This window comes from Leopardus geoffroyi, chromosome C2 (genome assembly GCF_018350155.1).
Source record: "Leopardus geoffroyi isolate Oge1 chromosome C2, O.geoffroyi_Oge1_pat1.0, whole genome shotgun sequence".
NCBI classification, from domain to species: Eukaryota; Metazoa; Chordata; class Mammalia; order Carnivora; family Felidae; genus Leopardus; species Leopardus geoffroyi.
Genome location: NC_059333.1, coordinates 119990288 through 120016183, shown reverse-complemented (window position 1 = coordinate 120016183; position 25896 = coordinate 119990288). Strand labels below are relative to the sequence as shown.

Here is a 25896-nt window from a genome sequence, read left to right as displayed (position 1 = left end):
CTCCGCCCCACCAGCCCCGCCCCCTGGCCCCCTCTCCCTCTCTGGAGAGCCGGCGCGTACGAATCGGGGCGTGAGGCGTCAGGGACGCGCGGGCACCTCATCCTTCCCACCTTCCTACACTGTTGCTACTTTTCGCTGTGAGACATTCCAGCTTCTCTTCCCCTTCCGTGAGTCCCTCCTTCCCTCTCCTCAGAGACCCCGCTCGCCCCACAGGCGGCCGCCGCCGCAGCTCTCGCGCCCCCGAGCGAACGGTGCGCGTGCGCGCGCGCGGACGCGCGGCCGTCGGGTCCCCGCGCTCCCTCCCCCTCCCGCTCCTCTATAACTTGGTTGGCGTGAAGGAGGCGCCGCCGGAGTCGGAGGGCGGGGAGCTCGGAGGAGGGAGCTCGAGAGTTGTGGAGTCTAGTGACTGGAAGAAGTCGCAGCCTGCTTTGGTCGGCTCCTTCCCGCTCCCCGTCTTTCTCTCTTACACACCTACTCCGCCTCCTGCCCCAGCCCGCGACCTCGCTCCTTCTCTCGCCCGGTGCCCCAGCCGGTCGCTCTTCGGGTTTCGGCGCGGCGGGGGCGCCCACGGGGTGCCCTCGCCCTCCGGGTGCGTGTGGACGGGCGGCGGGCGGGATGTGGCGCCTGGTGCCCCCGAAGCTGGGCCGCCTGTCCCGCTCGCTGAAGCTGGCGGCGCTGGGCAGCCTGTTGGTGCTGATGGTGCTGCACTCGCCGTCGCTGCTCGCCTCCTGGCAGCGCAACGAGCTGGCCGACCGGCGCTTCCTGCAGCTCAATAAGTGCCCGGCGTGCTTCGGCACGAGCTGGTGCCGCCGCTTCCTCAACGGACAGGTGGTGTTCGAGGCGTGGGGCCGCTTGCGCCTGCTGGACTTCCTCAACGTGAAGAACGTCTACTTCGCGCAGTACGGCGAGCCCCGCGAGGGCGGCCGCCGCCGAGTGGTGCTCAAGCGCCTCGGCTCGCAGCGCGAGCTGGCGCAGCTCGACCAGAGCATCTGCAAACGGGCCACCGGCCGACCCCGCTGCGACCTGCTCCAGGCTATGCCCCGCACCGAGTTCGCGCGCCTCAACGGCGACGTGCGGCTGCTCACGCCGGAGGCGGTGGAGGGCTGGTCCGACCTGGTGCACTGCCCCTCGCAGCGCCTGCTCGATCGCCTGGTGCGCCGCTACGCGGAGACCAAGGACTCGGGCAGCTTCCTGCTGCGCAACCTCAAGGACTCGGAGCGTATGCAACTGCTGCTGACCCTGGCCTTCAACCCCGAGCCGCTGGTGCTACAGGTAGGCGCGGAGCCCGGGAGGGGGGGCGTCCTGCCGGGAAGGGCCGCGCGGGCGAACTGGAGTCGGAGAAGTGGCTACACCCGCGCTCGTTGCCCAGTTTGGACCCGGCCCGGCTGGGCCAGCCTGCCTGCGTGGGAAGGGGCGGCCCTGGGGGACCCTTGGGCACTGGGTCGGATTGAGGAGGGTGACCTGGCTGGTGGAGAGTCTGCTCTTGGCACCTAGACTCGAGCGCATCTTGGATTTGACTGCGGATCCTTTAAACACCAGAGGGAGCGCGTCTTGTACGTTCCCAAAATGTCTCTCTTGTGAGTTTCCTTGGGCTCTTCTCCCAGCCTTTCTGCTTTTATCAGCCGGGGTTTGCGCTTCCACGGCGCAGTCTGTTCATGAGCCCTTGGATCTTTCTTAGTTCTTCTCAAGTGTTTCTGTACCGCGTTTGCTCTCCCCTTCAGTACTCTTTGTGGCTGGTCTAACTTCGCCCCCAAAGTCTTTGTTTTATTCTTTAACTCATTTATGTGGCAGCTAATTTGAGGAAAAGCTGGGGAATGGAGACTGCGGTCAGGGATGAGGTTAATCCATAAATCGTGCTTTGAGTGGGACTAGGAAGGGGAGAAAGTAAGGCATCTTTGGACTTGGACTGGGAGGGTTTGAGGCCAAGACCGACATTTTCATCCTGTTTTCTGTGACCTGCCGTATTCATGTAGTAATTTGACTGCAGGAAGAAGATGACATGTTAGGCCAGGGTGAGAAACAGGGGAAGGAGATTCTCACCCCTGGTCTAGTTGAATTACTGGCTCTCACGCGACTTTATTTTGAAAACAAACGTACATTTTAGGGGCGAGTAGGTTGGCATCTTCTTACTGGTGACCGCAAAAAGAGAAAACAAAACCCGAAAAACTGTTGACCGTTGGAGTAGTTCCTGAGTTTCTACACATTCCCACCCAGCTTCAGTGCGGTGTCCTTGGATAGTGGTGACTAATGTGGGATTGTGATCCCTCCTGTAATTGCAGGAAAGTTACCTTGCTCCTTTTCCATGCCTGTTTTGCTGTTTATCAAATACAGGGTGGGGAGGATAACTTAAAATTAATCACAAGTAACTTTGTTATGCTTCATTCTCTTTCTGTTCTGCTGAGAATGTCACTAGTGGGGGGTGTGGTTGTACAGGATTCTTGGTTTTCTTTTTTTTTTTAATCTGAAGCGCGTGAATAGGAATATATGGTATTCATTTATATTTCTTTTCTCAAGTTTTCCATCACCCAACTTAGCTAAGAGAAACCAGCTTCGTTTAATTAGTTCAGCCAAGTAATTTTAACACGAAGTAAATACTTTGCCTCAAGACTTTAGTGTGAGTGTTTGTAAATTTTAAGCTGTCATAGGATGTATGCAACGAGTCACATAGAAAGTACAGATTGTATATTAAACACTGCTCTCTTTAACAATGAATGGTATATAAAATTTAGAGGGTAAACTTCCCTGCAAGAAATTATTTTACCAAATAATTTCAATAAAAGCAGTCAGCCTGTGAAGCTTAAGTCCTCATTTATATACATTTGATTTGAAACTTTTTTTTCATTTATCTTTTTTCTTTGAGAAATAGGTGTTTATATTAGGAAGGAGATGTTTATATTAGGAATGTTGGTCCTTGTAGAAAGCTTCAGCAGTGTATTTGCAGATAGTCTGTCAAGATTTAGTAAGGAGCTATCTTAGTACACATTTTCTCACTTGTAATGGTGCCTGTTGAAAGATTTTTATCAGGTAATTATGAGTATTGATGAATTAGAATCAACAAATACTAGGACTAATGTTTTAATAACATTATTCACTGCTTTATAAAAATATCTTGGCATTCATTTTGCACTATGGTAAGTCTGCTTTATATGAGAAGCTTTTATATTTTTTGAATTTTGAAGTTGTCTTGACATTTTCAGTTTACTTTATAGTTGAGATAGCCAAGTGTGCTTGTATCTTGTTTTCTGATTAACTCTTCCCTCAAACTTAACTCTTTCTCTGTTTTCATCTTTAGCGATAAACAACTTTAAAAAAGTCAGTTGTGTTCTTGTAATTTAAACTTAGTGACACAATTGCTCTGATCTGGTGGGTGGGTGAGAGATAGGTTATGGGATAAGAGTTTGTTTTTAGTATGTGAGGACATGTACTTATCAACATTGTTAATTTTGACTTTTGTATTTGCATTTTAAATTCAGGCAACCTAGCTCTCTAACTATTGAGTGATATGAGAAATATAAATTTGAGGTCTTTAATACCAGTCATTCATATTGGTTTGTTTTTTTTTTTTAACACGATGACAAGCAAGTTGAATAAGATTTATTTTTAAATAAGAAATTTTCCAAGAGCTGCTACTTTCTTTATAGAACCCTTTCCTCTTTTGGAAAAAAATAGTGAGTTAAGAAGTATGAACAATGTAATTAAGGTTTAATAATGGTATAAAACCACTACAGTGAAAGGAGTCTTAAAATTCTGTGATTAGGTACAAAGATTGTTACATACTAAGTCAAGTCAATGATGTTTAATTACTTTCTGTTAACTAGACAAACAAGTACAATTTTAGTATTTATATAGTTTCTATAAAACTTAATAGGCATTTATGATAGTATGTGGTATTAATAATGATAGAAAATTTGGCTGTATAGATGTACTTTTTGGTTCATGTATTTTAAAAAAATATTTTTAAAGATCCAAGCATGTATTTTACAGCATGAAGAGGAGCTCACATTTTTTTTTTTTTTTTTTTTTTTTTTCCAGGAGAGGGAGCTACTTATTGAATTTTTGGACAGTTGGTCACAAATTAGATTTTTCTTATATTGTCCAAAAACTACTTTGGAGAAAAACAAGTATTTTGAACTGACTTCATCAAACTGCTCTTAACAAAAGTTCCAGTGTGGTAAACATGCTTCCAAAATAAATATTTGAACCAAAACATGTATGTAAATTTAGCCCATTAAAAATCGCCTCTTCTGATGTTAAGAAACAACAAATTGAATTTTCTATTATGCCTTGAAAGAAGACATGAAAGGTATTAAAAGTCTGTATGATTTATTACACTCATACCTTATGTATGTAAGGCTATATAGATTTTTAACACAGCCTTCCCAGTATGAAATAGTATGAAAGTACAACTCCCTTCTTATTGTTGGATAGCTTTACTAGCCTTTACAGCAGCTTATCTAGTTCAAAGGAAGGTTTTCAGCCATAGGATTATCATCTTCTAAAAAAATTTTATGAACATCAAGTAACAAAATGCTAGAACCTTTATCTTCTACTCTGATACTTTTTCTTTTCACAGAAAAAAATGGAGAGAGGAAAAATGGAGAGTGGAAAAAAAATGGAGAGAGGGAATTATTTATTCTATATTTTTTATTAATTTTTTTTAATGTTTATTTATTTTTGAGAGAGAAAGAGAGCATGAGCAGGGGAGGGGCAGAGAGAGAGGGAGACACAGAATGAGAAGCAGGCTCCAGGCTCTAGGGTCTGAGCTGTCAGCACAGAGCCCGACGCGGGGCTGGAACCCACGAGCCTTCAAGCTGTGAGATCATGACCTGAGCTGAAGTCGGCCGCCCAGGCACCCCAGTTTATTCTATATTGTTAATAGCATTCTTGGAATATTGGAAAATCAAGATGTTAAAAGTGTTTGGCAAGATGGCAAGATGTTTTCTGTTATTTTCTTGGTAAATTTTCTACCAATATTTGTAGTTCCCTATTCTTGAGTTTATAGAAGCTGTGTGTTTGTTAAAGAAAAATGCTGTCTGGATTTCCTGAAGCCCAAACTGTATATCTGACTTGACCTAGAGATAGTGATGATAGTCTTACTTACAGAAATAAAGAAAGCTCATGTTTGTGTAGTATGAAGGAAATGGAAATTTGTTTCACTACATTTGTAGAACTTTTTCCTGAATTTCCTGCATCATGGGTTTAATAGGAGTTCCTTAATTTTTACAGTATGTAACTATCACTTACAGTGTGGGTTTTTAACTTTTATTTCAATTCTTGTACATGACATAATACATGCGAAACACATTATATAGTGCCACATGCCTAGTAAGCACTCAATAAATATTAGACATTAAATAAGGTAAAAGTAACTGTATCTAGTGTATTTGACCAGTTGGTTTGAAGTTTGGTTGGAATATGGATCACTTTAAAGGTAGTTATTAGACTATAAGCCATTACTTATTTATATTAATTTAGTCCATTCCTATATTACAGGATGAATTTTTACAGAAAACTTTGAGTGAATGTTATTTTGTCCTTAACAAATCCTTCTTAAAGGAAAACTGTTTTTAATGTGTACTGCCTAATATACAGTTTTTGAAGTAAACAAAAGATTATGGTCATTTAACCAACTGTCTTACTTTGGACAAATTGATAAACTTCTTTATGGGACTCGCTTACCTACAAAATGAGGCTATTGGAGTAGGTCCTTTTCCTTTTTAGCCTCAATAACTGTGAGTCTCACACTCTTGATTTGAAAAATTATTCTTTTTCTACTTCTTTTCTAAGCTTGACTTTAACTGGTAATTTTAAACTTCTAAAAGAGGATTGGGGGTTTTGGTGCTTGGTCCCTTCCTGGTAAGAGGGTATGAGAAGACCAGGTTGGAGAACCCTGTTTCAAGCTTGCCTTCCTCTCCAATTTTTACACAGCCACAATCAGTTTCAAACAAAATGAACAAAAACAAAGATTGCCTTTAAAGGGAAAAAATACGGAGCTAAATGTAGCCTAGTGTCTTGTGGGGCAGTAGCAAAGTTTTGAAAGGATGTTCCAGACTGTCTCGGGAGTTTCTTTGCCAAGTAATAGCTTAGGGAGCCACCTACTTCTCTCCCACCAGATACAATTGTGGTAACTGCATTCCCAGATTTAGTGTTCAGAGATGTTTCTGACTAGGTAGTTCTAAATAGAGCACTTTTTTATCTAATTCATAACCTTAAATCTAGAGGTTTTGTTGTTTTTCTGCTTTTTTTTTTCTCAGAGGTTGCATCAACACTTGATGAAAAAACTGAAATAATAAAATAATTCTGTCTACCTCTCATCCAAAAAGAGACTTTTATTTTGGAAAGCCCATAGAAACAGGCAGTCACTCTTAGGAAAGCACCACTTCCAGATCAGTGGAGCAAAATAATTTTGCTCCACTGGCCTATTTTCTGAATTTATTCATATCTTCTCACCATTATTAATTCTGAGGTCCTTTCTGTTCTTTTGTCTGATCTTCCAACTATTTCCCTTCATATTTCCACCACATGGATCAGCACATACTCCTCACATGTTAGGGAATAGATAAGCTTACTTTTTGGGGTCTGCTTTCTAGGCATGGGTAGTCAGTTTCTCAGCGGATCATCAGACTGGTTTTTATTTTGTTTTTCTGGTTTATGGTCTCTGGCCTACTTCCTGTGTTGCAGTCATTACTGCTAACTTCACAGAATGCTGACATTTTTTCTTTCTTAACTTCCCATTCATTATGTATAAAACTACCACTACCTTAGAATATAAGCCCTGCATTTTCCCTGCACTTATAATGAACGTTAGTAAATAATTGTAAATTACTGCTGTAAGATGTGGATGGTTACACATCCCAGTCATAGACCCTGAAGGGTTTGAAATTATGTAATCAAATCTCTTATCCAATTTGTATGTCCTTACTAAAATTGATTCTTGATAGGGAGTTATCTATGAAATGCCTGGAAGCTCTTTGGACTTGTAGAACTGGATTTTATTTGTTCATTTGGTAAATAGTTATAAGATACCTGGATTCAAAGGATCTGTCTAGGCAGCAGGTAACTTACTATGTAGGAGGTATGTATATAAATGAATATTACAATCACTATAGCATTATAAGCCCTACCAAAAAAAAAAAAAAAAGGTGCCTGCACTCTGTCAAATGACTCGTTTAGGGAGGGACATCTTAACGTGTCTTTATAGGAGTGGATACCAGGAAAAATTTCACAGAAGAATTGAGTTCTAAAGGATAAATGGGATTTAGCCTGTGAATGGGGTCAGGGGGGATGAGAGGAGTGGTAGGGGCAGTATTGTGATAGCATTCTCTACTACCTCAAAGCTATTGAATGGTCACTTAAAGTTTTAGAGCCTCGGTGTTTTAATCAAAAAAATAGGAATTATAACAGTTATCTAACAAGATTGTTTTAAAGATTAAAGGAGATGGAACTATTCAGTAAAATACACAAAATGTCTTTAATTGTAAAGTTTTTTACAATATGTTACTACTTTGCAAATCAACTCATTTCATTTTTAGATAGGTGTAGTAGTTGAAAAGTTCTTTAGTACGTTATGTTGATATCTTAGAAATACACATTTTACTCTTCCTTTGACAAACCTTCAAAATGTTACCTTATTTGCATATATACACATCTTAAATACCTCTGTAGCAGCTTTAGGCTATAGGTTTTTTTTGAGTAGTAATTAAAAGGAAGGTTAGGGATTTGTCCCCGATGAAACAGAAAGACTGTTGTAAGAAATAGGGTTTAGATAAAGATTCAGTAATATAAAGCAAAAGTTCACTTGTTCTCTGTAAGTTATTACAGGTTAATAATTCTAAGTAGTACAGAAACTAAATGATAATTTTAGAAATAAAGGTTAGGTCTGGTCTAATTTCTTAGACTCTGAGACAGAATCTTAAAAGATCCATCTATCATCATGGGGGCGCCTGGGTGGCTCAGTCAGTTAAGCATCTGACTTTGGCTCAGGTCATGATCTTCGGGTTCATGAGTTAGAGCCCTGTATAGGGCTCTGTGCTGACAGCTCAGAGCCTGCAGCCTTTGTATTGTGTCTCCCTCTTTCCCTGCTCCTCCCCAGCTTGTGCTCTGTCTCTCTCAAAAATAAACATTAAAACAGATTTAAAAAAAAAAAAAAGATCTATTATCTGAGGTAGGTATGTTGCCTCAGGGTCTCCATATTTTTCCTTTCTCATTCACACTTGGAGTTTTAACTATGAGGTGAAAAGATCTGGCAGGAATTCTGTGGCATTGCTCAGTAGTTCCAGGAACTGATCTATATACACTTAGGGTACAGTGAAGATGGCAGGCCAGGTCACGGTTTGTGTAGCCTTTGTGTTCTGGGGCGCTAGGTGTAGACAGCAAACAAAAAACAAGGTAATTTCAGATTTTACGTACTACAAAAATAAAGCAGACTCTTGTGATGGAGAATTGGATTGGGGATAGAATATTCTAAATTGGGTGGTCAGGAAAAATGACAGGTTAGCTGAGGTGTGAATAATGGGAGATAAAGCCAGTGGTGCAGAGATCTGAGGGCAGTGTTTTTGAACAAGAGATACTGCAAATCCAGAGGAGTAAAGAGCATGGGAGTAGGAAAGCATGGTAGAATAGAAGATCATAGAGGGAGACAGGGATCTTATCCTATACAGCCTTGTAACCTTGCTAAATGAGTTTAGGATTTTATTTCAGAGCAATGTGAAACAATAGAAGTGTTTTGAGTAGGGCTTGGTTTGTGGAGAATGGGTTGTATGGGGTAAGAGAAATCTGAAAAGCTTTTGCACAAGTTTGGGGGAGAGCATGGTGGTTTGGGTTAAGATGGTTGCGATGAAGGTTATAAAAATGACAGAACCGATATATTTTGGAGAAGTAGCTCAAATGACTTCCTGATGGGTAAGGTGTGATGGAACAGAAAAATAAAGTCTATCTCCTGGGATTTTGGTCTGAGCAACTAACTAGAGAGTAATTCTTTATGATGATGAGGAACCCCAGGCTTTGGGGTAGGGGAACCAAGAGTTTTGTTTTCTTTATTGAGTTTAAGGCAACAACAGAAACACAAATCTAAAACCAGGCATTAGGTCTAACAGATACTTTGCAACCAGAGGATATTTGAGGCTTTTTTGGAAGGGTGATGTTAATTCTGCTTACATTTTTAAGGAACCAGGGAAGTAAGTTACTACTTACTGTTCTACTTGGCAGACTGTTTAAAGAAATCAAGTCTTGACTGAAGAAAGCAAGGTAGCATTCTTAGGTTAGTGGGTCCAAAAGAAGCTTATTATATTCTTTTTCTTTCTTGGAAATTTTGTCTTATTAGAAGTCAGTGTTTGAGTATGATGTTTATAGATACGTATTTCAACTTAGAAATGTGAATCACACTTTCTGATTGTGACAGTAGTTAAGAAAACATCAGTTGAAACTAGTAAATTTACGCATATTTAAAATATGTGGCCAAGTGGGTTTGTTTTTTTGTTTTGTTTTGTTTTGGTAAGGAGAGTGCATTTATTCATCTTAGACTATTAATTTCTATTAAACTTATACAAATTTTTTGTTGATGCATTTTGACATTAGTTTCCAATTTTGGAAATAGCTGTTAACATGATATTCAGTGAAATAACATAACTTTGGTATTTTAAAGGCATTGCTTAATATTGTTGGAATTTGAGGTGGGTAGAAGATGGCATTCAGAAAATTTAGGGGTGCTTGGGTGGTTCAGTCAGTAAAGCATCCGACTGTTGATTTCGACTCAGGTAGTTAATGATCTCATGGTTCATGGGTTTGATCCCTGCATTAGACTCTGTGCTGAGATCATGGAGCCTGCTTAGGGTCCTCTCTCTTCCTCTCACTCTGCCCCTCTCCCCACCACATGCTCTCTTTCTCTCTCTCAAAATTAGTAAATAAAAACTTAAGGAAAAGTTACTTAATGAAGTAAATAGAACATATTCTTAACTTGAAAATCTTGAGATTATTAAGATTCTATACTATTTACAATGGAGTTTGGCCACTATTTGGCAGTATAAAATTAAGAAGCTAAAGTCTCAGAGAAGTTTTAGCAAAAATTAGGTAACCATTAAATTATCCCAGTAATTTTACTATGTTCCCCCTCCAGACAGTTCACAGAACTGTGAACACATTAGTCTGTCACCAGTACAGTTGACTAATCTCTGTGAACAGCTGTTATAACATGCATTACTACAGTGGGATTTTGTTCAGATTTGGGCTTTTAAAAATAATTCGAAACAAATTGAATCTATTCTTTTGGTAACATTCATTTTCTATAAGCATTCCCAAGTTTAAATTTGTGTGTGTGCCGAAATGTCAGTCCTGTAGAAAACCTATAGATTTTAGATTGTATGTTTTGGTAATAGATTTTTTTTCAAGTCAGTTTCTTTGTACTAGGGATTCTCTTCTTTACAAAGTGAATCTTGTAATACATCTCCTCTTTAGGTAAACTTCAAAGTTACATTCCTTTTAATGGAATGTTGTGAGTTAGTGAATGTCATTAAAATAATTTATTTCCTGTATTAAAGGAAGTATAGTCTTTTAAATTTAGTATGCAAACCCTACTTTTGGTCATGTAAGGAGAAAGAAAAAGATTATAGATCACAAGTGCTAGAGTTAACTTTATTTTAATCTGTTTTATTTGTATATTGTATGTGTTTTTAAAATAACTGTTCTGACAGTATAAAATGACCTTAGTAATCTGGTAGGACAGTGGTTGTTAAAGGGTATTGTGATAATTGTAAAAACTTGTGTTTTTTTGTTTAATTGTAAAAACTTTTTGTTGTTGTTAAGAATAACATGTCACAGGATATTTAATTCCAGTATGTACAATGTTTCTGAATGTTAAGCCTTTTTTGTTTGTTGTTGTTGTTGTTGTTTTCCAAAGCATATAGACCATGTTGAGGAGTTTGTGTTTTATTGTGTAAGTCCCAACATAATTTGATCCCTTCCTTCCTCGCCAGACTATTACCTGAAGCCATTTCCTCCTCATTTATTTTTCTGAAGGTGATTTGGCCTTTTTTTCAGTTCTGAGAAGATGGTTTCTGTCTGTACTGTGTGCCTCGAACTTTCTGACTGCCCCCTCCCCAGTCTACCTAATACTATTTTCATTCTTAGATTTCATAGTAAGTAGCACTTCCTTAGAGAGGCTGCCCTTTCTTTACCACACAGTCTGAAATAGGTCTCTACTCTTTCTCAGCTACTCTTACTTTGTGATTTGTAACAAATTGTGTAGTTTATAATTTATGTGTATTTAACAACCATCCTCCCAACTCTGGCTGAAAAAGCTTCCTGCGAATAGGGACTATGTTTTATTTACAACTGTTTACTTAGCGTTTCATGATGGTGTTAGGCTAGATCTAGAATTTTTTAATACAAAATTTATATTCTCTTCATTCCACACTGAATCTCCTAACTCTCTTTTACTCCAGCTGCTTGAGTAGTCAGTGGAATGTGAGTTAACCTACAGTCCCTTACCTGCAATTCCAGTTTAAAAACTTGACAAAGGTTTTGTCAAATTAAAAACATATATATGAAAGCACATGAGATAATTTATGTAATTTATCCCACTTAGAATGTATAAGCTTACGTTATTTTCTCAGCATAATGTGTCCCAGACTCTGCATAATAGGTGTATGTAATATATGCACTGTTACCTTTCCAAAATTTGGAAACTTCTGAAACAGGAGGATATTGGATTGAGGGGTTGTATCAGCCTTTTATCTGTGTGCCTTTGGGCAAATCATTTAAACTGTGCTAATACGATTAAACTAGATTTACAACTCACATACATTCCAACTCTAGAATTCTTAGATTTCACATCTTCTTTATAAATCATATAAACTATCATGATGGTTGATTTTGATCAATAAATAGGTGATGGATTACCTCAGCACTTAGAATTTATTCTGTGGTACTTAACTATTGTAAATGAAAAGTGAATTACAGTGTTGAGTTTATGTGTATATATGTTACCAAGTTTTAATTTTTTTTTTGTATTTTTGGTGTTTTTTTAGATGCCCTACACATTTTTCATTACTTAAAGTTTGGTGACTAATTAATATATTTCATTGTAAATTAGAAACTACTAGAGGACAGTAACAATGCTTTTCTAGTTTGGTAGTTCTTGACTGTATTTGGAAGATGTTCATTATTCCTAGATGCCTTTCAGTAAGTGATATGAAAATAAGGGTAACTCTTGATGAATATCTGGACTTCTTATTTAGCAGATTTATTTAGGAAGTATAAAATAAATAGGAAAAATAAAATGTTTTGGTAAGCATTTCTTTATAAAGTAATATTAAATCTGCAAAGTATATTTTATACTATTTTTATTTTGGTCCTTGGATTGCCTTGATGAATATATGTGGTGGTACAAATATTATTCCAGTTTTACAGAGGAATAGGCTAAAGCTCTAAGAAGTTTTGGCTTTGCCACAGTCACTGTTAGTGAGATGCAGAGTGAAGGTGGACCTTAAAGCTACTCTTATGATTTCAATTCCATTATTCTACTTGTATATTATATTGTCTTTTAAGTATACAAATTTTATAAAATGTTATATACCATAAAGAGCATAAGATATCTACATTTTCTGATCTTTAATATCAAATATGTACATATAATGTCACCAGTGGTTTTGTTTACTTATTTCTGTAACTTTGGCTTTAAGCTACTGTCAATGCATGTAATATTGTTATTAGTAGTATTTGGGTTTTATCAGGTATCCAAGAGGTAACTTGCAGTTTTCTGTTACCAGAGAGAGAGAGACAGAGAGAGAGAGAGAGATTTATCTTAGGTTTCATACTCAAAATACTTTATATTTTATAAATTAACAGTGACGGCATTTAATATTTATTTAAATCTCATCAGTCATGTGTATCTTAATACTTGAATATCCATTTTTGATTTCTACATTGCTAATAATACTCCTAGAAGTTTTCTTGGGTTCTCACCAACTTAATTTAAAAAAAAATACAGTAATGGAAATACATAGTTTTATAACTATTTTGTAACTTTGTACATTTTTGAACTAATATTTAGTTTTAAAGACTTTACATATTACACTTTGATGTAGGTTAAGACATGATAAAAAACCATAAACAATTAATTGGAGTGCCTCCAGTCCAGTTAGAATTTAAATCATTCCAAGTTTAAAGACTCCTTCCTTCAAATGAAAAGTATTTGTACATATTTTTTCAATTGTAAATAACTTATTAAAATACACACACTTTATGTCAGGTTACTTTAAACTATGTGTCTGTTGTTCTAGGCAATTTGAAAATCTGATTTTAAGGTTTGTTTTAAAATAAAACCTGTGGACCTCAGCAATAAACTTCTTATTCTAGCTGCTGTGTGTGTGTGTTTGTGTTTGTTTGTTTGTTTGTTTGTTTGTTTGTTTGTTTGTTTTTGCCCTGTGGGAGTTTGGGAATCAGAGAGTAAGAACTTGTGTTTCTCATTGCTTGATATATTTAACAAGTCCAAGTCCACTCTGTAACATCTTAAAATTTTGTCTCTCAAACTCTGACCATGGAAATTGGATGCTAAGCGAGAATTGTTTTAAATAAAAATTATATTTCGGCTTCCTTTGAGCATTTTCTTTGTACTGTAGTGTGTTCAATAGAATTCTTTTCTCATTAATGAAATCTGACTATTTTGATTATACAATGAAAAAATGTCATCTGAACTAGTAGCGTGAATTAATTTATTAAAGTTCTTCCAAAAGATTAGATAGCAAGCTATGTGAAAGAATTGTAGTGCACTTCTTAAAATGAGGCATAACAGGATTTTAGTTAACATTGTCAAAAATCATTGTATGAATATAAAATTGCTCACTGTGACATTTGTTCATATATTTTATCCTCTTCTATGAGGGCCTTGGGTAATGAAGTGTATATTTAACTGTCGTTTGCCAGTTGGAAAGTCTCCAAAAACAAGGAGGCATTTGTACATGTGCAGATGTTGGCAGGGTTCCCTTTTCTCCTGTTGTCAAAGACCATTTTATTTTCACAAAGATATGTTTGTATCTGTTTTACAGTATGGCATGTGAATAATATACCAATAGTGTATGAGGGAATTTTTTTGTTTTACTTTTTGCAGGACAAAAGTATATAATCTCCCATTTACCAATTTTTAGTGCTTTCCTTTTTTTTTTGTTAATGTCAGGTACTTTGTACATGAATACTTCTGGGAAACAGTTAAATCTTTTGTAATCATTTGTGTAAATTTTCAGGGTCATGGAGGTATTTTGAAATTGAGAAGAAAAAGTTGAAAATAACACATGGTTAGCAAACTGGATTTAGCAGTTCACTTTGGACATGAGCAGTCTGTCACTTTTCCCAGTATCCATAAGAAATAAAAAATTCTCAGATACAAGAGGAGAAGGGTGCTTCCCTCTAATTGCTAAAGAATCAGAGTAGATGTTGGATCTGAATTAAAATTGAATCAATTGGGGCGCCTGGGTGGCGCAGTCGGTTAAGTGTCCGACTTCAGCCAGGTCACGATCTCGCGGTCCGTGAGTTCGAGCCCCGCGTCAGGCTCTGGGCTGATGGCTCAGAGCCTGGAGCCTGTTTCCGATTCTGTGTCTCCCTCTCTCTCTGCCCCTCCCCCGTTCATGCTCTCTCTCTGTCCCAAAAAATAAATAAACGTTGAAAAAAAAAAAATTTATAAAATTGAATCAATTCATTTACTATATGTAAAGATTCATACTATCATATCTTTAATTTACATAATTAGTGTTTTATCACAAAACTGCAGATACTAAAACTTAAAGTTACATACACAAAGAACAAGTACAGTTACTGTTCATTAATAGTTACAGTTGAAAGAAATCACAAATGAAAAAAGGTAATTATGGATGAAGTTTAGTTCTAAGAACCTCTTGCTTTTAAGTTGACAAACATTTTAATGTTACGGATATTATTGAATTTTTTCACTTTTATGAAAGTTTAGAATTAAGTTAATATTATTTTTATAAGGGGTCCAAGAAGAAAGGCCTCATCTCCAGCTCTTTAAATGTACATAGATTGTTCAATTTTTAGCAATAGAAGTAAGCTGTATTTATATTCTCCAGTGTTTTCCTTTGTTTCCCCTGCAGTGTTTGTGTAAATACCTTCTTACAATTTTTCCCCCAATTCAAGGAAAGATGCTAGGCTGAAGGAATGGCACATAACATAACTTCCTCTAGTCATGTTATCTTCCAAGGAGTTGTTTAAAACATTACTTCCCATCCTTTTGCACTACAATGCTCATTTTTGTAGTTGGGCATTTTAGCACTGGACAGTATCTTAGATAAAGCCTGACATTTGAGTTGAAAGTGACTTGTTCATCAATATGGAAGACTTTTGTTTTAGCCAGTTAATTTTCCCAGTGATTACAAAACCTAGAAAACCTTGCGAAGTTTAAGATAATAAGTAATTTTGAAGTTGAGCTAAAGGTGAACAGAAAATACAGTGGGAGTAGGAAGGGAAACAACTGACTTGGGACCAAAGGTACCTGGAGTGCAGCTTGCATCAATAGGATATCAGACTGCTTTTTACCAATCTTGGGGTAAGAGACATTTCTGTGAATCCCTTGCTAAATTCTACCCCTGCCTGCTTGTGGACTAGGTATAGCCTCTATTAAATGCTCCCTTAGGACCTACACTACTTCTTAATAACTGACATTTATTATACTCAAAATTACTTGCTTGCTATCTGTCTTCTCCTCTAAAATTTTTATTTTAAAGACTCTGTTTAGTTCATTCACTCTTCTTGCCAGTACAGCACAGTGTGTGCTGCCTGGTAAATACTTGCTGGCTAATAGGCCTGTAGTGCTGTTCATTCAAAGGAAAGGATGGTTGAATGTACTTAAACAAATTAGAAAGATAATGGAAAATGTAAATACTTCTAGATTTGGTAATAAGGAAGGTGGCTTATGTTTTGTTGATCAGTTTGGTTCTGAAATTTTGATAAGCAAGACTTAACTCTGTTTTAGCTTTATAATGTAAAGTTACCTATTTAAAAAGATTTTAGGTCCATGGTAATGTTATGAATTAGAAAAGAAATCAACTTTATTTCTCTTCGACTCCTGAATATAATAAGAAATATCAAGTGCATGCCTAGTAACAGTCTCTGCTAAGAGGATCAGGGGAGGTGGGGTAGACCTAGGATATCTTCATCAGGATCTTTTGTAATATGAAGATAATTCTTTTGTAGAGTTTTCCATCTGATGAAGGTTGGCCATTTGCAAAATATCTTGGAGCTTGTGGAAGAATGGTGGCTGTAAATTACGTTGGAGAAGAACTGTGGAGTTACTTTAATGCACCATGGGAGAAACGAGTTGACCTCGCTTGGCAATTGATGGAAATAGCTGAGCAGCTTACAAACAATGACTTTGAATTTGCACTCTACCTCCTGGACGTCAGCTTTGACAATTTTGCAGTTGGTCCTAGAGATGGGAAGGTAATCATTGTGGATGCTGAAAATGTTTTGGTTGCCGACAAAAGGTTAATTAGACAAAGTAAGTATATAAATTTTAGATTTGCTTTTTGTACAGATTTTTTCTATGATAAAATAAAGTTTACATTTATATGAAACAAACCTTTAGTTTCCTTCTTAGATGGCAGCCTTGCCTCTTTGTTTTTTTTGACCAGTGTCAGTAAACACATACTAGTTTATTATACTTGTACTTTTAGTCAGTTTCTCCATATTTAGTAAAATATCCTTTGAGTTCAAATGTCCAGGTATACTGTGTGTGTGTGTGTGTGTGTGTGTGTGTGTGTGTGTGTGTGTGTATTTTTCATGTAGTCTGCTACAGTTTGTGGTTTAGGAGTGTAATGCAGAATTAAGTTTTTATATAGTGACAGACTACCAGAGTAAACATGGAGGTCTTATTTTCCTGTGGGATCTCTTACAGTGATGTTCTGTGTTCCATTGTTCTGTGGGGTTCCAACGGTGATTTTTTTTTTTTTTGTTTTGTTTTTTTGTTTAACCGTTAGATGATTTCTAGCACTACAGATCCCTAACTTCGGTTTGACATTATTACATCTTACCCAAAAGTTTCCTCTCCATTTATTTGTGAGCTTTTCATAGGATAGGTGGGCAGACTGTCTGAAGTGTTTTGAAAATTAAATGCCACAGGAATTTTAAAGTGTCAGAGACAAAGCCTGTAACTCTGTAATCTACTTAGTAAAAGAAATTGAAAGATTGTTGCTCTATGGTGAATGTCTTATATTTTTAATCCCCTCTTCTCCTGTCTTATGAGGATTTTTTGATGAACTCAGACCAAAAATGTATGGCATCTGGGAAATGCAGGAAATTAACAAAAATTTATTAGTTTGACACTTAGGTTTTGCACGATCTTCTCTTGATCCTGTTAAATACTTGGTTTTTCCCAGTACCTTGTTCTGATTCTATACTCACCGAACTGTTTTCTGATTATTTCTTGACTTGCTATGTAGATCCTCCCACAGGGAGTAGACAGCCTGCTAGAGTGCTTTATTCCCCACTTACTTCTTCCTGCATTTGTGAGTGTCGCATCGGATTCCATCATGCTTTTCTTTTTTAAATGTATAGTTCAGGGGTGCCTGGGTGGCTCAGTCGGTTAAGCATCTGACTTTGGCTCAGGTCACGATCTCTGGTTTGAGTTCAAGCCCAGCTTCAGGCTCTGTGCTGACAGCTCAGAGACTGGAGCCTGCTTCAGATTCTGTGTCTTCTTCCCTCTGCCCCTCCCTGGCTCACACTCCATCTCTCTCTCAAAAATAAACATTAAATTGAAAAATAAAGTGTACGGTTCTGTGGCTTTTAGTATATTCACAAAGTTGTGCAACTTACCTCAACTTTCAAAATTTTCATTTCAGTGTTTGTAAAAATAATTTCTTGTAATTTTTTTATCCAGACATTCTTGGAATACATGTCACAGTTTTATACCAACTAATTCCTAAGCTTGGATAAATGCAATTACACAAGTGTATTCATATAGTGAGCATTGTTCCAGTGCTACTTTAGCTCTGGCCACTTTTGAAATGTCTCATTGAAGGGCTGTTTAATTTTTTTTTTTTTTTTTTTTAACGTTTATTGTTGAGAGAGAGAGAGCACGAGCAGGGGAGGGTCAGAGAGAGGGAGACACAGAATCCGAAGCAGGCTCCAGGCTCTGAGCTGTCAGCACAGAGCCCAACGCAGGGGTTGAACTCACGAACCCTAAGATCATGACCTGAACTGAAATTGGATACTTAACTGACTGAGCCACCCAGGAAAGCTGTTTAAATATCTACTTTACAAAATGTCATATTTATTTATTTACCTTCTTTTCTGACCTCTTTCTGGGAAATGATCTTTATTTTTTCTTTCACAAGGACACTGAGGTTTCGCTGTGGCAACTCCCCCAGTGTCCTTTCCTTTATTATCTAAACTAGTAAAAACCATACACATTAATTTCTCTGTTTCAGAGTAGATCCTTCTCTGAGAACTTGTTGCGCAATTTATCTTCAGCTTCCCACTCCTTCCTTAAAATCCAATTTCTCTTCCCTCCCCATAAACAAATATGTCTAAGACTTTTCCAAGGCCCTGCATTTTTCACCTGTTTTTAAATACATTGTTGACTCTTCCTGTTTCGACTCCCTCAGCCTCCATTCATGCCTCCATCCATTAGAACCTGACTTAAAATCCTGTATTACCATTAGCAACCACCTAATTGCCAAATTCGTGAAGTGACTGATAAGTAACAACTTCCTGCAATTCTTCCGTCCTTTGGTTTCCTTCTACTCACATGGTTTCTTTCTTAAAACATAAAGCTGATCTTATCACTCCCTCGCTCAATATTTTTAATGACTTCCCATTGTTCTTTAGGTAAAATTCAAACTCCTACTTAAATATCAACACCAAAAAAACAATCCTATTAAAAAATAAGCAGAAGACCTGAATAGACATTTTTCCAGAGAAGACATACAGATGGCCAACAGACATCTGAAAAGATGCTCAACATCACTGATCATAAGGGAATTGCAAATCAGAACTACAATGAGATATCACCTCACACCAGTCAGAATACCTAGTAACAAAAAGAGAAGAAGTAACAAGTGTTGGTGAGGATGTGGAGAAAAGGAAACCATCACAGACTATTGGTGGAAATGTAAATTAGTGCAACCATTGTGGAAGACAATATGGAGGTTCCTTAGAAAGTTAAAAATAGAAACACCATATGATCCAGTAATTTCACTACTGGGTATTTTCCAAAGAAAACAAAAACATCAATTTGAAAAGATGTATGCACCCCTATGTTTATGGTAGCATTATTTACAATAGCCAAGATATGGAAGCAACTTAAGGTGAATGGATAAAGAGGAAGTGTTGTGTGTGTGTGTGTGTGTGTGTGTGTGTGTGTATAAGGGAATATTAACCATAAAAAAGGATGAGATCTTATCATTTGCAAGATGGACTTGGAAGGCATTATGCTAAATGAAATAATTCAGGAAGAAAGAGACAAATACCATGATTTCACATGTGGAATGTAAAAAATAAAATAAAACCAGACTCTTAAATACAGGGAACAAACTGATGGTTGTCAGAGGGGATAGGGGCAGAATTGATAAAGAGGATTAAGAAATACAAACTTCCAGTTATAAGTCACAAGGATGAAAAGTATAGCATAGGGGCGCCTGGGTGGCGCAGTCGGTTAAGCATCCGACTTCAGCCAGGTCACGATCTTGCGGTCTGTGAGTTCGAGCCCCGCGTCGGGCTCTGGGCTGATGGCTCAGAGCCTGGAGCCTGTTTCCGATTCTGTGTCTCCCTCTGTCTCTGCCCCTCCCCCGTTCATGCTCTGTTTCTCTCTGTCCCAAAAAAAATAAACGTTGAAAAAAAAAAAAAAAAATTTAAAAAAAAAAAAAGAAAAGTATAGCATAAGGAATATAGTCAATAATATTGTAATAACATGGTGACAGTTGGTGACCACATATCATAGTGAGCTTTGGATAATATATAGAAGAGTCAATATGTTTTGTACCTGAAACTAATAAAACAATGTATGTTAATTATACTTCAATTTACAAAATAATGTAAGCGCTTAAGGTGAACCAATGTTTTATTTAAATTTTGTAACGTATTTGTAAACGTTTCAAGTGAAAGATTGAGTTATATTCTCTGTGTACAAAAGAAATGTTAAAAGAGACCTAAAGAAAAAATAAAATCAAACTTCTTACCAGGGCCCAATCTGCATCACTTTTAATATCCCTCTGTCTACTGCCTTTGATGCTTCAGCTACAGTGGCCTTTTGGTTTCTTGAATGAACCTTTTACTTCTGGGCTTTCCCATAATGCAGTGACCTCTGCCTAAAATGCCTCACCTCACCTCTTTCCCATAAATAGGTAGCTACTTGTCCTTTGAAGCTTAGCTTAAATGTTATACTTGACCACCGTATCTAATGGTAGGGAGGGTTGTTTCTTTCTAAAACCTTTCTACTGTTAAAAATGTTTGTTTCCTTCATAGCATTTTCCACTGTTTATGATAATATTTATTTAATGACCATTTCACATACTTGATTGTAAGCCAGTGAAGGCAGGAACCATCTATTACTTTGTTTGCCAGTATATACCCTTGCCTGCCATAGAGTAGGCACTCAAATAATGATTTGCTGAATGAATTTTTTTCACTAATTTCTCCTCTACCAATCCCTTAAGTCCCAAAGGTTCTGCCCTTTGTTTCTTTCTTTGCTTTCAACACACTTTCCAATGTAATTCAGTTCTTCTCTTGGCTCCATCAAGCATTCTTATGTTGATGCATTCTAAATATGTGTACTGTACCTCTGACTTCAAAGTACTAAGTTTCGGGGCACCTAGGTGGCTCAGTCGGCTGAGTGTCTGACTTCGGCTCAGATCTCATGGTTTGTGAGGTCGGGCCCTGAGTCGGCCTCTGTGCTGACAGCTCAGAGCCTGGAACCTGGTTCAGATTCTGTGTCTCCCTCTCTTCTGCCCCTCCCCGGCTCGTGCATGCACTCTCTCTCTCTCTCTCTCTCTCTCTCTCAAAAATAAACATTAAAAAGTTAAAGTACTAAGTTTCAAGTCAATTTCTAATCGCACATATGATATGCCTACCTGAATACCTCATAGGTACTTTATATTTATTCTCTCCGTATGAAATGTTAACCGTGTTATGTAAATACTGTTGACCTTGTCATCCATTTAGAACCTTCAACTTAAACTTACCTGTTAATTTTTGTCTCCTACGTTTCTACAATGTGGCTTTTTTATCTGGACTATTAGTTGCTCTCATCATCTTAATCCCTCCCGTCTTCATTCTAGAGTCACCTTTTCTTTTTCTTTTAAGTGTATTTATTTTGAGAGAGAGAGAGAGAGAGAGAGAATCTGAAACAGTCTCCATACTGTCAGTGCAGAGCCCGATGCCAGGCTCAAACTCACGAATTGTGAGATCATGACCTGAGCAGAAATCAAGAGTCCGATGCTGAACCCACTGAGCCACTCGCGAGCCCACAGAGTTACCTTCCTGTAAAAGAAATCATGTTCATGACCACCCAAGTTTCAACCTATTTCTCTAGGCTCTTCTATACTTTCTCTCCAGGAGCTGTCTCACATTCTAGCCTCAGTGAACTACTTATCTCCTGAATCAGCTGGAACAATCCCTTAAGTCCTTGCCTTTGCACATACTATACTGAGCCTACACTACTGTTTTCCCTCATTTCTTTTCAGACTTAGCCTTTTGTTTTAAGACCTAAATCAGATATTCTCCCTGCAACCTTCTGTAGCCCCAGGCAGGAGTACTGCTTCCTGTGTACTGTTGTAGCATTGTGTCCTACTTCTCTGTATGGTACTTCCTCTGTATGGTGGAAAGTTTCTATCCAGACTAAACTCTTTAAGTAGTAGGGGGCCTTATCTGATCTTTCGGCCTGACGTTGGCTAACTCCTGATAAATGTTTCTATATAAGTTAATATATTTAAATGTTTAAAATTATAATACAATTGGAGCAAGAAATACTACTGTGGTAATTAGTGAAGTGTATTTTGGGAAGCAATGAAAACATTTTTAAAATGTATTTTTCTGCTTTTCCCCCTTTCACAGATAAACCTGAAAATTGGGATGTATGGTATGAAAGCAAATTTGATGACTGTGATAAGGAGGCTTGCTTATCATTTTCGAAAGAAATTCTTTGTGCTCGTGCGACTGTGGACCACAATTATTATGCTGTTTGTCAGAACCTCTTATCCAGACATGCCACCTGGCGTGGCACTTCTGGAGGACTCCTTCATGATCCACCAAGTGAAATTGCCAAAGATGGCCGACTAGAGGCCTTGCTGGATGAGTGTGCCAACCCAAAGAAACGCTATGGCAGATTCCAAGCTGCAAAAGAGCTGCGTGAATATCTAGCACAATTAAGTAACAATGTGAGGTAGTCTATGCTGAACTTTCCTTTTTTCCATTTAAATAGCACTGGCTGAAACTAAACCACCAAAAACTATAATGGCAAAATGAAATTTGGAAGTAATACATTCAGAAGATGATAAAGTTGCACCGATAGATCTTATGTTAACATCAAAATAAGACATTACTTCAAAAATTACATGACGCTTCTGCAAATAAGTTTGTTCTTACACTTTGGAGACTTGAGCTATCATTGACTGCTTCGCTCCCCTGAATGCCTGAGTGGATTAATGAATATCGTGAAGCTATTGGAAATGAGTCTGATAGTTACTTTGGCTTGTGTATCAAAGGGTACTTGGTATTTGACTTAGTTTGCATTACTATCATGATTTTGTGAATCTCTTGCATTTACTTTGAATGTCAAGTTAGATTGGCCTGTTTTATAGGCCGCTTTTTCCTTCTGATGTGTAGGTGTTCCCCACCCCCATTTTTATGTTTTTTATTAAATTTTACACATTCAGGTTACTCTAGTTGTTTATTTAAATTTGAACTAGTTTTTGTTCAGTGCTATGCGGTACACATTTACTGTTAGGGCAAGATTCCCAAGTTTACTGTTTTTTCAGAGCTGAATATTTTATTGTGTAAATACTTTTCTCTGCACATTCTGTGGTTTCACCATTGCATGAAATCATTTAAGATTATTTAACAGTTACATCCCTCTATGCCTATAAGTGTACACTAAACATGAAGTTTGGCATATGTTGCAAAATGTCATCTTGTCCTTTAAAAGGCTTTAAGAAGAGTATGCTAGCAATCTTCACCTTAACGTTAATTTTGATTGAGGGAAAAAACAACACAGTATTTTTTAAGTGCTAACTAGTCCAAGATAGTAATGCATATGCCAAAGAAATGTTAGATCTAGTATCATGGTTAGATTTTAAAATTGGTCACCTACTACTACTTCTTATCACACTTTCAATAATAGAACTCTGTCACTGTTACATTCAGATCTCCCTGGTTATTCTTTTATGTTCAAAAGTTAAGCTACTGCTTCCAAGCATATGTGACTTAAAGATATCCTACCTTATATTCATTGGTAGTTTTGCAGACATTAACATGGTAGTCATCATCTTAGTTTAATTGGGCATTATACCATTATTTAATGATGGACTAGTAATTTTTATTGAAAAGCATAGTTTAGCCAGTCTTCCCAACTTGGTCTCCATTACCCCATTGTTAATCAAATTTAAGTATGTGGATAAAAAATTAATGTGTGAAATTTGTGGGCTATTCTAAAAAGTTACAATATGTAAATTGACTATCACTGACCTAGGTGATCCTTTTTTTGTTTATTTGTTTAGAATTATTGCTTTAGCTTACAGCAAAGTTTGGTGTAGTGTGCAGTAGTATTTAGTTCTAGACTGACCTTATTCTAAATCAGAAAGTGATTAAAATGTGCACAACCAAAGCCAAGTTTTTCTTTTCTTTTTCATTCATTCGGCAACTATTTATTGACCATCAACTCTGTGCCAGGCACATTACTAGCTGCTACACACTGAACATGACATATGGTTAAGTAACTTTACAATGATTATCAAATACTTTAATGTAGATATTTAAGTTGAAATAGCATTGAGATAAGATGGTGCATTCATGTTATTTTACTGTTGTGATAGAAATTCTGCTTGTACCATCTATAACTGGGTTGCTACAAAAAAGCATGATGAAATCAATAATGTTAATCTCAGTATAAAAACTGGGAGAAGGGTAAGGTCTCTCCATTATAAAATAGATTGCATTATGTTAATTTTTATACATCTATATATTACAGGTATCAACTGGCCCTCAAAGAAACATTTAAGTGCTAGAAATTTTACTAAGCTGACTTCTTACAACTTCAGGAAACTTTTGAGGGGAGTAGGTAAAATGATTTGTCAAACATTCTCCACTTACTCAGAACTTCAAATAAAGTACACATTTTCAAAACAGCACCTTTTATATTTGATAAGTGTTCATTACAAACTTTAGAATGCCAGTCACAGAGGGTTGTCTTCATGTGGCTTAGCAAACGTTCATGTTACTTTGGAAAAGTGATCGTGATTGCAGAACAGGAAGTGAGAAAACACTGCCAGCAGTGATTGCTACTGGAGGTAGTTGTTACAACTACCATTTCCCCCATGAGATTATGTGGAAAGATTGAGAAGATAGTAAAAGAATTAGGAATTTTAAATTACAGGGAAAAATATGTATGTGAAAAGCAATAAATATTTTGTTCACTTTGCTATCAAGATGTTCACTATCAGATATTTATTATACAGCAGCAATTTATATTTTTAATCATTGCCCATTAATAGACACAGTAAAATATTTTTGAATCAGACATTTGAGGTTTGTATGTGCATTAAAATTGTCTTTTGTACTGTAAGTTACTGTTTAATTTGAATATTTTATCAGAACTGTCTCCCTGTGCCTTTATAATAATAAAGTTGTTTCTACAACTTTTAATGATCTTAATAAAGAATACTTTAAGAATCACACTTTTCATACTATCTCTTAACTTCAAATATCCAAAATTTTTTTAATGGAAAGTGAGGTTGTGTAATAAATCAGTTTTTTTCCTCTTGCATGTATATTTTTTCCTCTTGCATGATATCATTTTCAGAAACTATCTGGTTGGATATGAGCTGAACTTAAGTTTGTTTTCTCCTGGTTTTCCGTTGTAAACTTTTTTAATAATAGGTAACTTTTACTCTTGAAATGGGAGTTTTAAAACTTCATTATGGATTTTTTCAACTGTATACAACAGAATAACATAATGAACAATAGTTGACTATAGTTTTATACTAACTTCAAAAGTTAGCAATCTATGGCCAAACTTATTTTATCTGTATCCCAACCTACTTGCCCCCAGGTTATTTTCAACAAATCTGAGAGATGTTATTTGATTTGACATAACACATTTCTCTTCCAACAAAATCATGGTACCATTTCACATCTAAAAATTAACAGTAATACCTATCAGTTCTCACCAAAGCAGGAAAGCTCTCAAATACCACCATCTTTTCTCAAAAGTAATTTGATAATCTCTGTATGGATAAGAGATTATGGATAATAACTACAATGGACCAGAAGATTTTAAATATGTAAATTATGCATTCCAAATGTTAATAGCAAACAAAGATAAACCAATTCAGTCACCTTTGGAGGGGTATTAAGGAGTTATTCTGGAAACTGATTACTTGGAGACAAAGAAGCATTCATCCTGCCTTATCCTAGGGTAATCAAATAATTGAGTGGAAGAATTTATAAAATATGTAGAATTATTCCAGTTAATAAATGCAGGAGTGTTAGAATATCACCATTTCACAATTCCTAATCAGAGGCAATGGCCATCAATCACTCCTGAAGCCATTAATTGAAAAGCTGAGGAGGAACTTAGTGTGGGTACATCAAGATGACAAGACTTGAACTCATTGGTCTATTTTAATATCCCTTATACTATGACTCAAAAGACAAAAAAAAACTGATCAAGCCCCTAGTTCT

General features: G+C 37.1%; 1 protein-coding gene across 1 annotated transcript; it reads left to right on the top strand.

Annotated features, from left to right (window-relative positions):
• Nucleotides 1-25: 25 nt before the first annotated feature.
• DIPK2A (divergent protein kinase domain 2A) lies at nucleotides 26-24890 on the top strand. The gene is made up of 3 exons (XM_045503391.1): nucleotides 26-1272; nucleotides 16201-16504; nucleotides 22054-24890. The coding sequence occupies exons 1-3, from the start codon at nucleotides 616-618 to the stop codon at nucleotides 22383-22385; spliced, it is 1293 nt and encodes a 430-aa protein (XP_045359347.1). The 5' UTR covers nucleotides 26-615; the 3' UTR covers nucleotides 22386-24890.
• The last annotated feature ends 1006 nt before the right edge of the window (nucleotides 24891-25896 follow it).